The 17,499-nt window shown below is 35.9% G+C and overlaps 2 protein-coding genes across 3 annotated transcripts; one reads left to right on the top strand and one right to left on the bottom strand.

The window, feature by feature from the left end:
• Nucleotides 1–473: 473 nt before the first annotated feature.
• Nucleotides 474–10,203, bottom strand: LOC118053820 (uncharacterized). The gene is made up of 22 exons (XM_035065242.2): nucleotides 9,954–10,203; nucleotides 9,272–9,874; nucleotides 8,960–9,177; nucleotides 8,764–8,853; nucleotides 8,328–8,462; nucleotides 8,086–8,207; nucleotides 7,625–7,789; nucleotides 7,137–7,242; nucleotides 6,695–6,800; nucleotides 6,495–6,605; nucleotides 5,989–6,152; nucleotides 5,763–5,880; nucleotides 4,167–4,391; nucleotides 3,607–3,797; nucleotides 3,079–3,246; nucleotides 2,782–2,887; nucleotides 2,414–2,551; nucleotides 2,072–2,230; nucleotides 1,785–1,991; nucleotides 1,243–1,437; nucleotides 1,078–1,149; nucleotides 474–987 (listed from the first exon to the last, which is right to left on the bottom strand). The coding sequence occupies exons 1-22, from the start codon at nucleotides 9,999–10,001 to the stop codon at nucleotides 829–831; spliced, it is 3,606 nt and encodes a 1,201-aa protein (XP_034921133.1). The 5' UTR covers nucleotides 10,002–10,203; the 3' UTR covers nucleotides 474–828.
• Nucleotides 10,204–11,699: 1,496 nt separating this feature from the next.
• On the top strand, nucleotides 11,700–17,437 carry LOC118053688 (uncharacterized). Of its 2 annotated transcripts, none has more exons than XM_035065050.2 (6): nucleotides 11,700–12,562; nucleotides 15,624–15,700; nucleotides 15,821–15,875; nucleotides 16,104–16,173; nucleotides 16,305–16,368; nucleotides 16,687–17,437. In XM_035065050.2, the coding sequence occupies exons 1-6, from the start codon at nucleotides 12,004–12,006 to the stop codon at nucleotides 17,197–17,199; spliced, it is 1,338 nt and encodes a 445-aa protein (XP_034920941.1). In that variant the 5' UTR covers nucleotides 11,700–12,003; the 3' UTR covers nucleotides 17,200–17,437. The 2 variants fall into 2 exon arrangements, with proteins under 2 accessions (XP_034920941.1, XP_034921020.1); XM_035065129.2 differs by having other exon boundaries at nucleotides 16,113–16,173.
• The last annotated feature ends 62 nt before the right edge of the window (nucleotides 17,438–17,499 follow it).

Raw genomic sequence — 17,499 nt, forward strand, 5'->3', positions numbered from 1 at the left:
TCCGCACTAAAAAATATCCATAATTACAAAAAAAATCTTGAAGTAAAAGATCAAAATACCATCGAAACCAAGTTTTAATTTTCTTATCAATTTATTGGACATGATTAATAAAAAAAATATTTACTCATTTTTGCTAGTTTTATATATATAAAAAAAATATTCTAGAGCAATTGCATCATTTTATTATGCTTAAAAAGATTAAAAAAAAAAAGTATAATAAATAATATCTCATGTTTTTTTTTTTTTAAGAGCAAAATTTCATTTCACTGTTATATTATATTATAATGAATAATCTAAGTGCACAGTGTTTTTACTTTCCATTTAGTGTTTTTTTTTTTATTAGTAAAAGAAAGCATTCGAAAATTAATTGCTGCAACTTGCCAACATACCATAGTTGCTGGGTTATCTTGTCAAATTTGGTTTATATTTGTCTGGATTAACTATATATATATATATATATATATATATATATATATATATATATTATTCCTTAGAAAAGGTATAAAAGAATCCTACAAAACACACAGATAGCAATCTCACTTCACTACTACATCCACTACTTCTGGTTTGGCCCTGCAGTGGAAGGGAGGGGGAGAGGGAAAAAAAACAAATGAAAAGCATGGACGTGAGGAATTCTATTGCCTTTATTCTATCAAGTAAAAAAGAAATACAACCTATGTGGGGATATAGCTCAAGTTACTAACGAACAAAAGAATATGCACTTGCATGCTGACTAGTGTGGTCTCTGTATAGCTTAAAGTAAACCACAGTACTTGAATATAGAAGGTTTGTTGCCCTGCTGCTGCTGCTGTACAGAAGTTTCAACCGCTAAACATAGAAGTAGGTAGATGTCTCTGTTGCGTTCGCCGTGTCTCTGCAAAGAATAGATCGAGCTTCAATTACTGAGCGAGGGGGCTCTAGATCCTTCTCTTGAAGTGAGTTTCCTAGCAGTCGCTGCATTTGCGAAGCAAATGTGTCATCCAGTATCTGCAAAAGAAAACCATGAAGAAACTAGCATGTGAGATGGTCAGAGTTGACAAATCATGAAATGCCCCAGAAATGATCTCCAAGACCTACCCCAAGTGCATAGCAGGAACCATTATACCACACTTTGTTTTCCTTCCTGCTCTCAAGAAACTTCAAAACGATCTAGAACATTGCATAGTTAAAGCATCAGGATGGCGGATAGAAATAAAATAACCCCAGTGAAGTGCGGAATTTAGATAAAAATGTTACTCTTACCTCTCCCATCCTATCCCAGAATCCACGACATGTTGCGACAAATATCCGGCTAGCAAAAACATCATGCAAATTGGATATACAATCAATGAGCTGTGAACTTAGAATTTGCATTCTTTCACGGACCTCAGCCTCTCCATCTTCTTCCCTTATGTCCTCTAAAATTCTTTTTAGTCGTGTGCTTCGACTAGCTTGCACCTGGAAGAATTGTGATTTCATTCATGTTACAGTTTCTCTTTTTGCATTCTTGAAACACCAACCACGGTAAGAGGAAGAAGGATCCGTTAAGATGATTAACCAAGTAAAATTATCATCAACTAGTAAATGATGAGCATGCAAAATTCCATAGTATTCAGGAATGCAAGTAATACACAACATATCCTCAAATGCAATGTTACCTAATGATCAGGCACAAAATCAATCCCTTGATAGCAAATTGACTATTGAATAAATGACCAGCATTACTGATCATCTCAAGGAAATTAGATTGTAGATTTACAACCACCACTAATACAATGGAACTCAGATAATGGATAGAAGCTTACATTGTTAATGAGCTTCTCCACTGTTGCCTGCAAGTAATTTTTGTGTCTTGTTCTCAACAGAACAGTAATTCCATTCATCTGCTCCCCGCAAATTGACTTCTTATCTCCCACGAGAGGTAGATAGGAAGCCCAGGACTTAAAAATGTCCTCCACTCTACAATGTAAGACATCAAGGATTCTCTTGATTGTATTCAGAAAAATTCCCAACTGCCACAAGAAAATATTGGTGAGTTGTAAATGGACACATTGGAGTGCAAAACATCAGTGTTCATGCTTGCACCACTCACTTGATTAGGTACAGAATAAAGTGTTGTTGATTGTCTTCTTGTCAGCTTTTGGACATGCATATTAAGCCTCTTTGGAATGCTATCTTTCAAAGGAGTCAAGATGTCATTGTATTGCTTCTCCAAAGCTTTAACTATTGCTCTTTCCACATCAGCAACGGCCTTTGAGAAGATTGAGAAAAAAAAAAATGAAAATTAGCTGTGATACAAAAATTAGCATACAAGCGCAAAAAAACATCCATGTATTGGTTTCTAGACATGCCTAAGTGAGCACATGTGGAGAAGAGGAAGAGCAAGTACTAAAGGCTTCTCTCTAGTAACTTGCAAAAGATAGCCAATACTTACATTTTCCAAAATCAATGAGTACCGAGGCCATCGGTTGATCACCACTTCATACTCAATAAGTGCATCTTTGATTCTCTCATACATTTCTTCAGCAAATGGAGAGGTGGAATGATTCGTCATTACTCCAGCCCATGGCACCTGCAAAAGGTAGTTAATGGTTAGAGCATAGAAAGAAAATCCTCATTTTCAATTGAAAGTACAACTGGTTTTACTTTTGTTTCATGTGTGTGTGTTGGGGGGAAGGGGATGAGAACAAGAGGGATTATGTTCTATGAACAAACATAGGACAATTGCTTTGAACTTAAATTTGGAGACCACCCTCGCTTCCACAATTGTTCACATGAAGGAAGAGGAAGCATGACAGGTACCTTTTCTGCTTTGCAAAGTTCAAGCAAGTTAATTTGCATATCCTGCACCCAGACCATTATGTAACAATGAAACAATCCCCTCGAATCCACGCCACCTTGCACTGGACTGAAACAAACAAAATATAAAATATGAGAGAGCTTCAACTTCTACATCTACAGTGGGTTGTAAATTATTTTGATAACATGTTCGGACTACATTATTAATGACACTTCATCTTCAATTTTCTTTGTGGGAACATATTAAAACTCGTTCTACTTGAAACCAAAACATATTTGGTATTTTTTTCTATCACTAACCTGATATTCCATAACTCAAGATCCCGTTCAAAATCAGCAATTGCTATCAGTAGTTCATTTACATGTGGCTGCGGGCTAGATGGAGGACATGCAGAGAGAAAAATTCTAAGCCTGTTACACAACTCAGTGCTATAAACTGCAGCAGCGATGTTTGACAAGTCGATTGAACTGAAAATAGAGAAATGTGTTAAGATAAGCATAAAATGATCAATTAAGAAATTCATTGCATGCAATATTTGCTCAATACTTTGCCTACAACTAACTTGAGAATGAAAGTCACAATGACTAGGGAAGAAAGTTTCGAATTTGTCGCGAGTGAAGAAAGAACGATATAAAAATCTCTAGTTTGGTGAAACTAATCTCGAGCAAAAGGGAGCAAATTGTCTTTTGTAAGGTTTAAGGGTTAGGGTTTTCATAAAAGCAAAATACGTAGTGCTCATTAGCTAGAACTTCAACTTAAGATCATTTTGGGTCATATCCACTAATGAGGGGATATAATATTCATGTAAGAAAGAAAGATACCAATACCTTGGGAGTAAATGCTGGTTGTGGATCCTGATGTCTGCCTGAATTTCCTTCCCAATATTCAGACACAAATTTTTCATTTTTAAATAGGCTGTGGAGATAGTTATAGAGTCTAAAAGGAAGCCTTCAGAATTGCCAGAAACAAACTCATCAGTCTCTACCATGTGTTTCCGACATCTCTTCTTCGCTGCTGTCTGTAAAAAAAATTTATTCAATTTAGAGTTGTATCTTGCTAATATGTTATATGTTGCGAAAATAAGAAGAATAGACTTCTAGTTCCAACACATGATTTCAAAGCACAAATGCAGTCAGTGGACAAAAATCAGTGCGAATTTGGGTACCATAAGACACTTTCTTAGCTGATCTCTAACATTCATGTAACTCAAATGTGAGAGTGTCTTTGTATGAGGACATTTACTCGATTTTTGTATGAGAATATTACATGCAACTTTTGTGAGAAGGTCTAATTGAAGACTTGGAAGATTAAGAGGCTGAAGATTGCACAATAAACATCCCTATGCTTGTTAGGTTCATTGAGAACATTGATGTCAAGTTTAATTTACCTGCAAATAGTTCCTCAGCATAGTCTGCGCATCTTGAGATAGTATGTCATGGAGTAGGGTGTAGACTTTAACAGCTTCACCCAGAGCTGGTGCTGCAGACTCTTGCATCAGGTTGAACAGGTCTACCAGCCCTGTGGATGAGTTTTCATCTAGTGATTTGTAGTTCTCAAAAACTTGTGCCAAGAGACTCTCAATTCGTGTTTCGCAATCTAAAAATATACTTTTCTGCAATAATACAATGAGGACAGTAAGAGGCATTTCTTTGGTGCACTGGGACAATTTATAAAGCATAAAATATGAGGTGAATTTCAGATAAGATGGTAGCACCCATGCCATGCTCTTCCTATCATTGGAAGCCATGCAAGCCAATTTCTAGAAAACATTAACACAACAAAGCAAAAAAAATAACAAGATGTCAACTAGATTGGTCAGCAATGGATATATATATAAAGAAAAACCCTCAACAACCACCCAAAAACTGATGACCGAGCATAACATTCAGATTCTTACTAAATTCTTTTCATAGCATCTTCATATTTATGTATGATTCATGTCAAGCGTTTTCTTTCTTCATTCTTCAAACAATTACCTAGAAAGCTAAAAGAAATAGAAGTGCTGCAGGGTGTCCACTACAATCACAAACACAAACACAAACACAAACACAAAAGGATGATCTCGCCAAATTCATGGACTGGTCATGGTATAGAACCAACCTTTAGCAAGGGAAATCCTCTGTGAACTTGCTTCTTCCATGTCCCAAAAAAACCATAATTGGAGTGGCACAATCCATTCTCATCAGTAAGCGAACCACAAAAGCTTTTATGCCTAATTATCCTTGCCAAAATATAAGGCCTGTTTAAACTATTTGAGAGTTTAGCTTTGTTAACTTGGTTTCCAATTACTATTTCAGCTTTTGCTTCTATTCATTTTGTCACTAACAGTGAAAATTAAATACAAATTGTACTTTTATAGCATATAAATTATCCTATGTGAATTTGCTTCTTCCATGTTCCAAACAAACCATTATTGGAGTGGCAAAATCCTTTCTTATCAGTAAGAGAACCACAAAAAGGTTTTTTTGCCTAATATACTTGCCAAAACCTAAGGCCTATTTAAACTATTTGAGAGTTTAGCTTCGTTAACTTGCATCTAATTGCTATTTCAGCTTTTGCTTCTATTCATTTTGTCACTGACGGTGAAAAGTATAAATTATACTTTTATAGCGTAAAAAAAAGGGGGAGAGAGAGAGGCAATAGGCTTCATCCAAATTAGCATCAAAAGCAAAGTTCCCTCAATTCGTTAACTTGCATCTAATTACTATTTCAGCTTTTGCTTCTATTTATTTTATCACTGACGGTGAAAAGTATAAATTATACTTTTATAGCGTAAAAAAAAGGGGGGGGGGAGAGGCAATAGGCTTCATCCAAATTAGCATCAAAAGCAAAGTTCCCTCAATTCGGTGTGTTGAGTGCCAGCTACTTAAATAAATCATTTCTCATTTTCTGGTTTGATTTTGAAGTTAATAGAACGCTTGGATATGCATTCAAGAGATTATTTGTAAGTAGTGTGTAATCTCAGCAATTATTAGGAGCCTACCTCTTGCACGGTTAAACTCTTCTCACTCCTGGCCTTCATAATGGGTACAAGTAACTCATTGACAAGCTCCAAGCAGTCTTTCTTTGGAAGGGCCACATCCATGACCCGTGAAAGATATCTAGAAAGAAATTTAGAAAAGTTAAGACATGTAAGGAAATAGAAAGATGAAAGTAAAAATGAACAACTAGATCCACTGAGATATTCAATAAATTTGCAGTATAAGCACCTCAATTTTGTATATGAATCAGAAACTCCATAATAATCTGCAAATTCAATCAACAGCCACTTCCAAGATCCATGTAATCTCAAATTTCGAGAATGAAAAAGCTGTGCGTGCATAGCAGCCTCCAGTAGTAGATCATAAGCTATTGTTTCCACAACAGGACCACTCTGTATATTAACAGCACAAAAAAATGAAATTATGGAAGTAAAACATCACAAGCACTGCATCATGGAAGCACCTTGTATAATAGTAATAAGCACACACTTGTAGACCACATGAAAGCACTTGACAATGCATGCACACTGCAGCAAATGATATGCAAGAAGACAGCCTGCACAAGCATTCATTTACATTCACATGCTCGTAATTCTAGCACTTGAACATTGAATTTATACTAAAAATGGAAAAGACAAAACAGCATAATTGCTACCACAAAATTATTCCAAAAGAAGGCATAAAGATAAATAGGTATTATCTATTCGGCTAATTTGAGTTGAAAGAACTGAAACCTTAATATTATTAGTCTCATCCTGTGTAATAGTACTGCCAATGAAGAGTTGTATCTTCCCAACACATTCTTGATCTTCATGGTATAAGGGCCACCATCGAATTCTATCACTCTGCATAATTTGAATAATCACATCATCTAAAGTAATTATTTATACTTACAAGTACCTCATGCTGGAAGATACAGGAAAAAGGTACATACAGGATTATCATTGAAAGATGAAATAGCAATTGTTGCTCGGCCGTGGAGTGACTTTTTTGTATCTTGTACCTCTACCAAAAGTGCTTCCCCTTCACTTTCTGGAAAACTGAATTACGTAAACATGTGAGATTTTCCCATTCCATGTAGAACAATTATACCGGAAATTATACATAGTCCTTTGTTTTGTGAGGGTGATCAATGGTTTTACTTTGTCAACCATATGATTTTCATCAGCATAAAATTGATAGATGAACAGAAATGAAAATCTTTTGGGCCATATATCATATTACAAGGTACATTAATGGCCCCATCTGCTAGCCTTTCAATTGAGACTGAGCTGTCTACAATTTTTATCATCTCATGCTAATATTTTTTTTGTTGTAAAAAAAAAACCTCATAGCAGCCAACTGTATGACAAGTTGAAAGTAAGTTCAGAACTTACAAGATGTGGTAATCCCCACTTCCTGGGTGTAAACAAATAGCAGAACCTGGTTCAACTTGAGAATTTTCAGTAGTACTCTTCAGTTGGAATAAGCATGTCAGTTTCTCTGCAAACCAGAAAAAATAATTTTAACTGTCCATCAAAATAGTGCAGCAGAGAAGTTTCTAAAATTTTGCACAATTCAAAATGCCAAAACAAGTGGAATCCACATGATCGACGTGCAGCAGAAAAAATAATTTTAACTGTCCATCCAAATAGTGCAGCAGAGAAGTTTCTAAAATTTTGCACAATTCAAAATGCCAAAACAAGTGGAATCCACAAGATTGATGTGATTTAAGACAACCACTTGCAGTATCTTCTTTAGGATATAGACAGAATTCATTTACCCTAATGATAATCTGAAAATGTGATTATAAGTGAATCTGTCGTTAACTTGCTACACATATATGAGCAATAGACTTTGCAGCCATTTTAATGAAAACACAAACCTGCTGTTGGCACTGGAAACGAAGCCATTTTAAGAGAATTCATGCCAGTTTTCACTAGCGATGAAACATGCTGGACATACTCTTTCCCCATTTGCATGTAGATTGCACTACGCTGGGAGTAAGTGCTCATAAGTTTCCGCCTTGGTATTATCCGGAGTTTCTTAACTGCCAAAGTCAACAAGTGTACTTTAGTTGAATTAAGAAACAATTAAAGCTTAATTTTGGTGGAAAACTATTTTTTCTCATTATTGCATATCCAGTTACTCAGCATTGGACATCCTTTTTGTCTGTCATGACTAAATAATGAATATCCTTGATGTGAATCTACAGATGACTAAATTATGAAAAAAGAATGGAACTGGGAATTTAAAACATGACAACCAAATTAACAGGAAAGAAATTCCAACGCTTCATTCTAATTATTTGACTTCCTTATGTAGCAATGACACAAGAGATCTTACCTTCAACTCTTATCTTCCCAACAACCTTTTTTGCCTTCAAAGGGCATGTTTGTTCTGCAATTTTAGTTGAGTTGACTGCTACAGGTTGAATACGGCGTGGTTGCAACAAAAATTTGTGTAGTCTACAATATTAGAATAGGAAAATAAATACCAATCAGAGTTGCATATTAGCCATAAATTAACAAAAAAAAATCACCATCTTTAGTAGCTATATTATATTTTCACCGTATAAGGAATCCTACCCAAAAGCACTTCTAAGAATCAGACACTCATCACGCAGAAACTCAGGAGCCTCAGTGCAACCTCTAGCCCAGGCATATAGACATAAGCGGATACATGCATCATAAGCAATCATAGTTTGCCATGCATATTGACCGCTGCAACAATTAAATTAACAAGCCATCAGAACACACGCTGGCAATGATAGTTGTGTGCATGAAAAAATAAAAAAAACCTGTTCAGACGGATATCAAACAGACTCATAATCCATAAAGGGCAGAAAATGAAAATGTTCCAGACACATTCAGTCAAACATCCAGAATTTAAAACAAACTCATTTAGTTATTATATTCAAATCCTAAAGGGATCAACCAATAGCAAACTTAGAAATTAAACTCCATTAAAATAACCAAAATATCACTATAGCATTAATGAGTTTGAATTTAAATCAGATCATACCCCGTGTTATAACAAAGTGAACGGTCTGATGAACTAGTCTGCCAATAAGGCATCTTTCCTTCCATTTCTCCAGTCATAAAGCTATTTATTCTGCGCCAGAAGATAAAGCAGATTAGTAGTAAGTGACTAATAGAACAAAGAAATGATAATTATAGATGAATTATTAAATGCCTAATGCCACTAATAATTGCAATACCTTTCATCACATTCGGTACTTTGCATAGATTGTGATGTTTGATCAAATAAACCTTCCCCTGATTCTCTTGGCTTGCCAACTCCATACGCAATTTGCTCAATTTCTGTGTCAAACGTAACATTCCCTTCTTCTCCGCCAATTTCAATTATTGGAGGAGCACTTGGAGTCCCCATCTCCTCCACCGGTCTAAATACATTTGCTTCATTGCTAAAATTATCCTATAATCACAATCACAACCAACATTAATCACCAGTACTAAAAAAAAAACCCAAAGAGATCATCAATCAACAAGCAAACAAGAACCCAACATACCAATTGTGCATTGCGTAGCTGAACTCTCTCTCGAAGCGAAAAACTACCACCCGGGCCCACCGAATTCTTCTTGGGTGTTCCAGATTTTCTAAACCCTAGATCACCATCAACTTGAGTAGTACTCTTAAGCCTTATAAAGTGACCAGGCAATTCAATCTTCAAATCCTCCTTCAAAACCCCTCTATTCAACTTGGTTTTAGCAGTAGGCCTATTTCTAGTAACCCCAAAAATCTCCTCCTCATCTTCATCCTGATAACTTTGCATCACAGGCTTCTCCAAGTAATCAAAATCGGAAGGACCTATATCCTCAAAACCATCCTCTTCAGTGTAGTTTCTACGACCAATCTCGTAATCAGAAACTGAAGCCACGCTCACATTATCGTCGTCTTCTTCTTTGTTCTGAAGGCACGGAGAGACTATACTGTGAGGGGTCAGTAACCCAGAATGGAATTTAAGCGGAGGCAATAAATGGGAAGAGCTATTGTAGAAAAGTGGAGATTTCGGAAATGGGTTTTCTGCTGCTGCTGGTGGTGATAGCTTCTCTGCTGATAACGGAGATAGCGGAGATCGAACTTTAGGTTGAGATTCTTCTGCATCTGATCCCTGCAAAAACATGAATTACTACTATCATTCTCATTAAATAATAAATTTTTGAAAAGAAAGAAAGATCAGCATGCAATACCCGCTTGATCCAGTCAATGGCGGATTCATCCAGACCTTCAGTGAACATTCTTATTCTCTGCTTTTGAGCTTTCTGCTGCCAAGAGAAAGAATCAACGTCTCAAAGATAGAATTAATCAAAAGGAAAAAAAGAAAAGAAAAGGGTGGATATGAAGAGATTCAAGGGGCTGCTATTTCCTTTTCCTGATGAGAGAAGAGCTTAGAGAAGAAGGTAAAGGAGAAGGGAAGGGAGCGTTTTGAAAAGGCAACGGCTAGTTTGAGGCTTTCTTTTTTATATTTAAAAGAAAGAAATAAAAGAATATTCGGAAAAAATCGAGTGAGTTGAGTTGCCATCCCTCATCGGGTCCCAGATAGAAAGGGAATTATTCGGAAAGTGCGTTGTTGTGAAGGGTCAAAAAAGGGAGTTTATTGCTTTGTAAATAAATCGGATATTCTGCTGCGCAGGAAAATTTCATTTGCTTTTTAAAAATATTTTTATTTAAAATATATTAAATTAATTTTAAATAAAAAAAAATTTATATAAAATATTATTTGAGTTTGAGCCATGTTCGGAAATATTTGATTTTTAAGTGAAATATAAATTAAAATAACTATAATTCATAATAATTACCTTTACTAGGTATAAAAAAAAAATGTAAACTACACAGTGTCATGAAATTACATAAATAATTAGAGAATTGACATAAATAATCTTAATTATTATTTAGAAACAAAATAATTAAATAAATAAAACGGAGAAAAATAGTAAAAGAGGAATTCAAAACAAGATTGATCGAAATTAATATTGTTCACGGAATGAATCATTTTTTATCATGTTCTTTCTTTCATTCTTCAAGTTTTTAGTTTAAATATTTTTATTAAATAGTAATTTGAATGTATTTTAAATAATAATTATTTAGGGGGTGTTTGGAAGTGTAATGATAGCTATTTTTCAAAGTATTTTTGCTTGAAAATATATTAAAATAAAATTTTTTTTTATTTTTTAAAATTTATTTTTGATATTAATATATTAAAATAATTTTAAAATACTAAAAAATATTAAAAACTAAAAAAATATTTTTTTAAAATAAAATATTTTTTAAAATAAAAAAAAAAAAACTAAAGTTAGTTATATTGTGGGATTGGGTTGAAAATGGAAGAGTGAGTGTTTTATTTATTTATTTGGTTTTGGTTATTTTTATTATTTTTTTCTGAAAAGTATTAAATTGGTTATTAGTTATTTTTTTAATAATTGATGTAAAAAATAAATAAATATATTTTTAATTAAAAATTGAATTAACCTATAAAGTATAAACTCCAATCCGACATGGAAGGAAACCAATTTCCCTAAAGAGAGAGAATCTCTACAGGATGCGATGAATCCAGTTCCAGATAGCTGCAAGCATTAAGCCATGTCGGAAATGATCCTGAAATCTAACTCTCTGCGATAATGACAACTGAGATTATTACGATGACTCTTTTTAGGAAAGGAAAGGAAACGATGATAAGGTTGACTGTGCTCACTTCACCCAGAGAACAAGAGAGCCACATCGAGAGAAAGGGCTCCACGTTTCCCTTCATGCGCCAACACAGAGTGACAGGCCAAAAGGTGAGCTTCTCAGTCACACAGCCGAGCACAATCGCACAATGCCACCTCGCCAGCCCTGAACTACGTACGGAACAATCATGGTTGCAGTGCACCCTCTCTCAATTCAACCCAATTACTCCGTTGTCACCCTCTCCAGGCAGGTACGTTGGGGGGGAGGAAGAAATTCGCTCCTTCTCTTCTCCTCGGGTCTCAATTGCGTCGGTTTCATCTCCTTGTTGCAAAAGTCTAACTTCCGTTCTCTAATGCATACAAAGTGGCTGTTGTGTGCATCTTTGGACTCTTCTAGCTTTTTATTTATTGATGTTTTGCTACTGTTTCATTTCCATGGGCCCCACTAGATTAGCGGTGGGGCCTACGTGTCAGCGAATTTTGGGGTCTGCTCTCTGTATTTCTAACCCCTGTATCTTGCTCTTTGGGAGTGCAAATGCAACAAGGAAGATTTTGAGCTGTGAGACAGAGAGAAATGAGTGACAAGAAAGGGGGTCATGATGATGATCGTGAGGATACGTTTCTTGGAGGAGAAATGGGGGGGTTTTCAGTGGAGGGCCATCATTTCTTGGATGGTTTTGACAAGGAAAAGGATGGGAGATCAGGGTTTCTTGAATTTGGGTATGGGTACCCTAACCATCAGTACTTTGAGCTCAAACTCCCACATGATGATACTCAACTTGGTCACCTCAGTCCACTTGGTGACTCTGATGAAAATGATGATCCGTTTCTTGAACTCCAAGAAACTCTAGAAGCCCCGACTCCTCATCATGTGTCTCAAAATGGAACTTACCACCCTGCTGTTGTTTCTTCTAACGAGGAGGTCGGTGGGGTGGTGGTGGAGAAAGAGGAGGAGGAGGAGAACAACAAGGAGGGCCTTGTGCAGCAGCCTCCATCTCCTCCTCGTCCTCCACAAGAAGTTCATAATCACCTTCGCCTTAGTTTTACTTCTGATCTTAAACCTCGCCTTAGATGGACACAAGACCTCCATTCATGTTTCGTTAATGCTGTCAAAGAGCTTGGTGGACCCCAAAGTTAGTCTATCCCCCTCTTGAAAAAAAAAACATCGTTATCTGGTTTTTCTGTTTCTTTTATTATTGTGTTTTAATAGTACTTTTTCTCAGTGCATGTTCTGAAATATTTGATGATTATATGATCATCTTTCTGCTGCTTCTTTTTTTTCTGCATTAATTTCATCCGCACGCTTCTTTTGGTATGCCAGAGAGGCCTGGTTGTTGATGATTATAAGATCATCTTTTTGCTTTTTCTAAAAAAATAAATATATTTTTACAGAAACCTCTACTCGATCGAACAGGATATATGCCTCTTTTGATATGCCAAGGATGACTAGTTGTTGATGATTTTATGATTATCTTTTTGCTCTTTCTTAATTTTATCTGTACTAAGATCTCTACTGATCAGATAGGATCTTCATCTGCATGCATCTATGATCCGTTTTTCGTTTTACTAGAATTCATAGTTGTTTACATCTAGATCTGAAGTTTGCCTGGTTGGATCTTTTTTTAATAACCTTCTGAATTTTCCTTTGCATGCGCTCCTTGAAGAAAATCATTTTTTTTTCCTTTTCTTCTTCTGTTAAAGATTTCTTCTTTGAAATGCTTTTTACTTCAGCGAATTTGCCTCTCTCTTTTTCTTTTTCTTTTTCTTCCCTTCTGTGTGCATCATATTGTGTTTTCATCTAAAGAAAACAATTGCATAAAGCACTACGGTCTCTATCTGCTATGTGACCTTTTCTCTCAAAGAGATGTCACTCTAATTTATGGAAATTCTCCCTCAACTGTGTGGCTTTCTTATTCTTTGTCCTCTTACCATGCAGGTGATTGTCTGTGCTCTCTGTTTATTATCTGGTGTTCTGTTCTTAGTTTTTATTTTTCATCTTTAATATTGTGTAGATTAGTTTAATGCAAGCCATTGTGATGGATAATGTTGTGATGTATGATTTCTTTGAAACAAATTCAGTATTTTGTAATGCTCTCTTAATGAGTTGTTTTTATTAATTAGTTTCACCAGATGCGATTATTGAAATATTATTGAGACCAGTTTGGTGCTCAAATGAAGTTATGATTTACTCATAATTTTTTTTCTATGTTTGGTATTGTGAAGCATGCATGTCGTAGAAGTTCTGTGGATGTGGTTTGTTAAGGATTTCTCTTTGGGTAGCAACACTTTTGTTCGATTCTGTTATCACTATATATGTGATGGAAATCTAGCAATCGCATGTTCTTTTGGTGGAAGATCTTTTTTGTATTGGTTAATGGATTAAATGTCACACTATTGAATCCCTGCTTGGAGATTTTGGTATTTCTAGTGGTTCTCATAAACTGCACTTGGGATCATAATTGATCCTTTGCCATGCACGTAGAGCGAGCTTGTCAGTATCGCAAATTTGTCGACTCGGATTTCAATTCTAACTGATTTTTTGTTTCTTAATGTTTGTCGTGTTCTCGTAGTTTTGATAAATAGGAAACCATGAGAAATTTGTTGTTCAAAATGTGTTTGGTGGACGTTTATGCGTATTTGTTGGTTTCGTAAATGTTCCCCTGGTTTGATTGGATGATTTTAGAGAAAAATCTGGCAATTCATGGCTTGCACCAATGAGTCTTTACTGCAAATAGCCGTTAGCGCTCTCTTTTTTGTTTTCATCCTTTTTCCGGTATTCTTTGATTTTCAGACACGTGCACGGCTTCAATTTGTGTTTTCCTTTGGTTTTATGTGTTTCAGCAGTTATTTGAGCTTATTGTTCCTAGTTTGAGTCACATTACCAACTGAGAGTTCCTGCTGGTATTCTTCACCTTTATCATAAATGGCTTAGGATGCAGTCGTTTTGAGTGCACAGATGAGAATTTACCATAGAAGTCCATTAGTGCACTCCTTTCCATTTTTACTCTAGCCAGCTTTGTGTTTCTTTTATTTTTTTACCATAGAAGTCCATTACCAACTCATGTTTTCTTTTCTTTTTTTGTGTTTCTGTATTTAGAATTGAGCTAACTATTACTACTTACTAGTCTCAGTCAGTCACATGGTAATGCAGAGTTACTATTATTATTTTCATTTTGTAATTTTATACTAAATGTTGCTTAGGATATGTGCAGCCATTTGTTGTGTAATTCACTATGTTTCCTTCTTCAGAAATTACTGTTTCAGCTGATAATGCTAACTATCATATTCAGCTATATGGTTCAATACGTTGGTCTTAGCATGCATGGGAATATAGGCGCAGAAAACAGGGAAAGCACAATAGAATCATTTGATAGTAAAAGAAGACGATGTGGACTCATCTAAACCTTGTGGCCTGGGGGGCTCAATCCATATATTCTTTGGGATTTAGTTCCATCAGACTGAGATGCAGTGGGAAAAAGATAGTATGCTAGGAGGGACTGGTGGGAGGAGGGATGAGAAGTGAAGGATGGGGTGTTTCCTTGGTTTGGCTAGAAGGATAAGAACCCAAGGACGTGTCGGGAGGATCCCTCAAATCCTTCTTCATTTATAGTTTTTAATCATCCCAATTTGTGTGAATTAACTAATATACTTATCGCTTTATTACCCAAACAACTATATGGATGGTAATGAAACTGTTTGCCTAGTCAACTTGTTGGACAGCTAGGGTTCCTTGGGTGATTTGGGTTTTACTGTAAATTATATAACCCTATTTCAATATAGTGAATAAAAGCTCATCGCTCCTGTGGATATAGGTATATTGTCAAACAACGTTAAATCTTGTGTTCTTTCTAAGTTTCTCTCCTATTGTGATATTCATCCCTGAATTAACTTTCCATGCATGATATAAGATACAATTTTATGTTTCTTAAAATTTATTAGTTTACCTAGAATGTTATACCATTCTCATCATTAAGCAATTTACTGAATTTATTTCTAGTCAAGACCTCATATTGTCTTTGGGTCTCTGGCAAATGAATCGTGTTGTATTTTGTTCCAAACTTTGAAGTATCTAACCATGATAGCTCAAGAAATATTACATCATTTACTTTTTTATTTTGTTTATACCACTACTTTTAGGTGTTTCAGTAGCTCAAGCATCTCATGTCATGTATGATCTGTGAATCATATTTGCAGAAGCGACACCAAGGTCTGTTCTACAGTTCATGGATGTTGAGGGATTAACCCTTTTCCATGTCAAGAGCCACCTCCAGGTATGTTTATTTCAATTACTAGAGTTGAATGTTGGCACTTCATATTGTTAACATTTCAGAATAAAAGTGAAAATTTAATTTTATACGAGGTGTTGATTTATTCATACATGATCATTGCAGAAGTATAGACAAGGCAGACGTTCGGTAAGGGAATTCAACGAGCCACTCAGAAATGGTGAGTCTTTCTAAACAACACCTAGTTGGGAATCTACCCGTCATTATTCTTCTATCTAAAAATTCAAGGTCATCAATTTAGTAAAGTGAACACAAATGACTTCTATAAGTTTCAGCAACATCCTTTTGTGCTAACATTTTAGAATCATGTAAGTATTTTTCCAGTTCTGTAACTTATGAGTAGAGAATGTCATCATGAACCTGATATTGTATTCTGAATGAATGAAAGGTATCTCAGCTGCTCAGGGATCCGAAGGCCCGAGTAGCTCTATGAACTTGCCCCCGTCGCAAGCAAAGAAGTATGATTAATATTTTTGTTGTCATTTGGGAAAACCCTTGTTCTGCTAGTATTTGGGATTTTATTTTCATTTTGCAATCAAGCTAACAGCTCTAAATTCGTTGTTTCCTGGTGCTTCCATGTCATATATAGCCGACCCAAAGGCAAATCAAAGATTAAGAAAGAAGATCGAGGCAGCCTTTATCTGAAGATTCAGGCAAGCTTCTTCTTCTTTGTTTAAGAATTATTCTGGTTATTCTTTAAGTTGAAAGGATCTCACTGTTCATTATTGATATTCAGTTCTAAGCATTACACATGTTTGATCGATTTTGTAGCCTCTACATTTGGAATGTTACATGGACAACTTGGTTTGTGGTTGTCTGCTGCAGATCAAAACAGCAATCAACAAGCTACTCCTATGCTTGTGGATTTTGTATTCATTTCTTAAGGAAATGGATATAATTTTTATTTTTATTTTTATTTTCCTTTGAACTTCATACCAGAGTTGAAGTTCATCTACTTTCATCGTGTGCAGGCCCAGCAAACTATACATAGGTATCTGCATGCACAAGGGAGTTACCTCAGCATAGCAATAAATAACGCGTGTAAGTTTGTTTCTAACCAGTGCGTTGAAGGCGCAGCCCTGGAGAATGGCAATTACTACGGGCACGGCTTCACCGGATCCCGATCAGGAAACACTGCCCTGCTGATGCCATATTTTTACCAGAACCAGCTGAACGCGAGCTATGCATGTAATTCAATGGAGGCAGTTAATGCAGGTATTTCTGTTGAAATGCCATGGAGTAGTTTTCAAACCCCAACGACAGTTCAATCTGGGACTGAGAACAGCTCCCTTCCAGTCGGGCATTCAGCAGGTTCATGTCTGGAAGGTTCCAAAACACTTCCTGTACAAGGAAGCGAGGAGGATGGGGCATCATACGAGGACCCCGTGGACGATTATTTGAACTGGGATGACACCTGCACAAACATCCTAGCTATCGACTATGGTCGCTTCGATCTCGACGGAGGTGTCGGGACCTCTAAATGATAGGCCGGAATCAATCATCAATCATCAGAATTTGGTTGGTCTGGCCAGTTTCAAGAATTTCTACCCTTGAATCAGGAGTAACCTCCTACCTACCTATCTGTGATGTAATTAACAGCAGTGAGACTGGATTGTGAAGACTTTAAGCAGTTGGTGTTTTGGTTTTTATTTATGAAGTGAGTGCTTTGAATGTTTCAAGTAAATATTTCCATTCACATACTCCTGCATTATCTATCTGCTAACGCCCGTACCTTCTTCTAGGTCGGAATTTTGTTTCCTACTGAAATCTCTCAACCTTGGGAT

This window comes from Populus alba, chromosome 14 (genome assembly GCF_005239225.2).
Source record: "Populus alba chromosome 14, ASM523922v2, whole genome shotgun sequence".
Lineage (NCBI taxonomy): Eukaryota > Viridiplantae > Streptophyta > Magnoliopsida > Malpighiales > Salicaceae > Populus > Populus alba.

Bases quoted from the DNA above. Each gene is read 5' to 3' on its own strand.
- LOC118053820 (XM_035065242.2), bottom strand. From the start codon at position 10,001: ATGTTCACTGAAGGTCTGGATGAATCCGCCATTGACTGGATCAAGCGG. The intron at 8,208-8,327 runs GTAGGATTCCTT...CTAATATTGTAG, and splicing joins ATTCTTAGAAGTGCTTTTGG to ACTACACAAATTTTTGTTGC. The intron at 3,798-4,166 runs GTAAATTAAACT...TTTTTTTTACAG, and splicing joins TGCTGAGGAACTATTTGCAG to ACAGCAGCGAAGAAGAGATG.
- LOC118053688 (XM_035065050.2), top strand. From the start codon at position 12,004: ATGAGTGACAAGAAAGGGGGTCATGATGATGATCGTGAGGATACGTTT. The intron at 12,563-15,623 runs GTTAGTCTATCC...TCATATTTGCAG, and splicing joins AGAGCTTGGTGGACCCCAAA to AAGCGACACCAAGGTCTGTT. The intron at 16,174-16,304 runs GTATGATTAATA...TGTCATATATAG, and splicing joins CCCCCGTCGCAAGCAAAGAA to CCGACCCAAAGGCAAATCAA.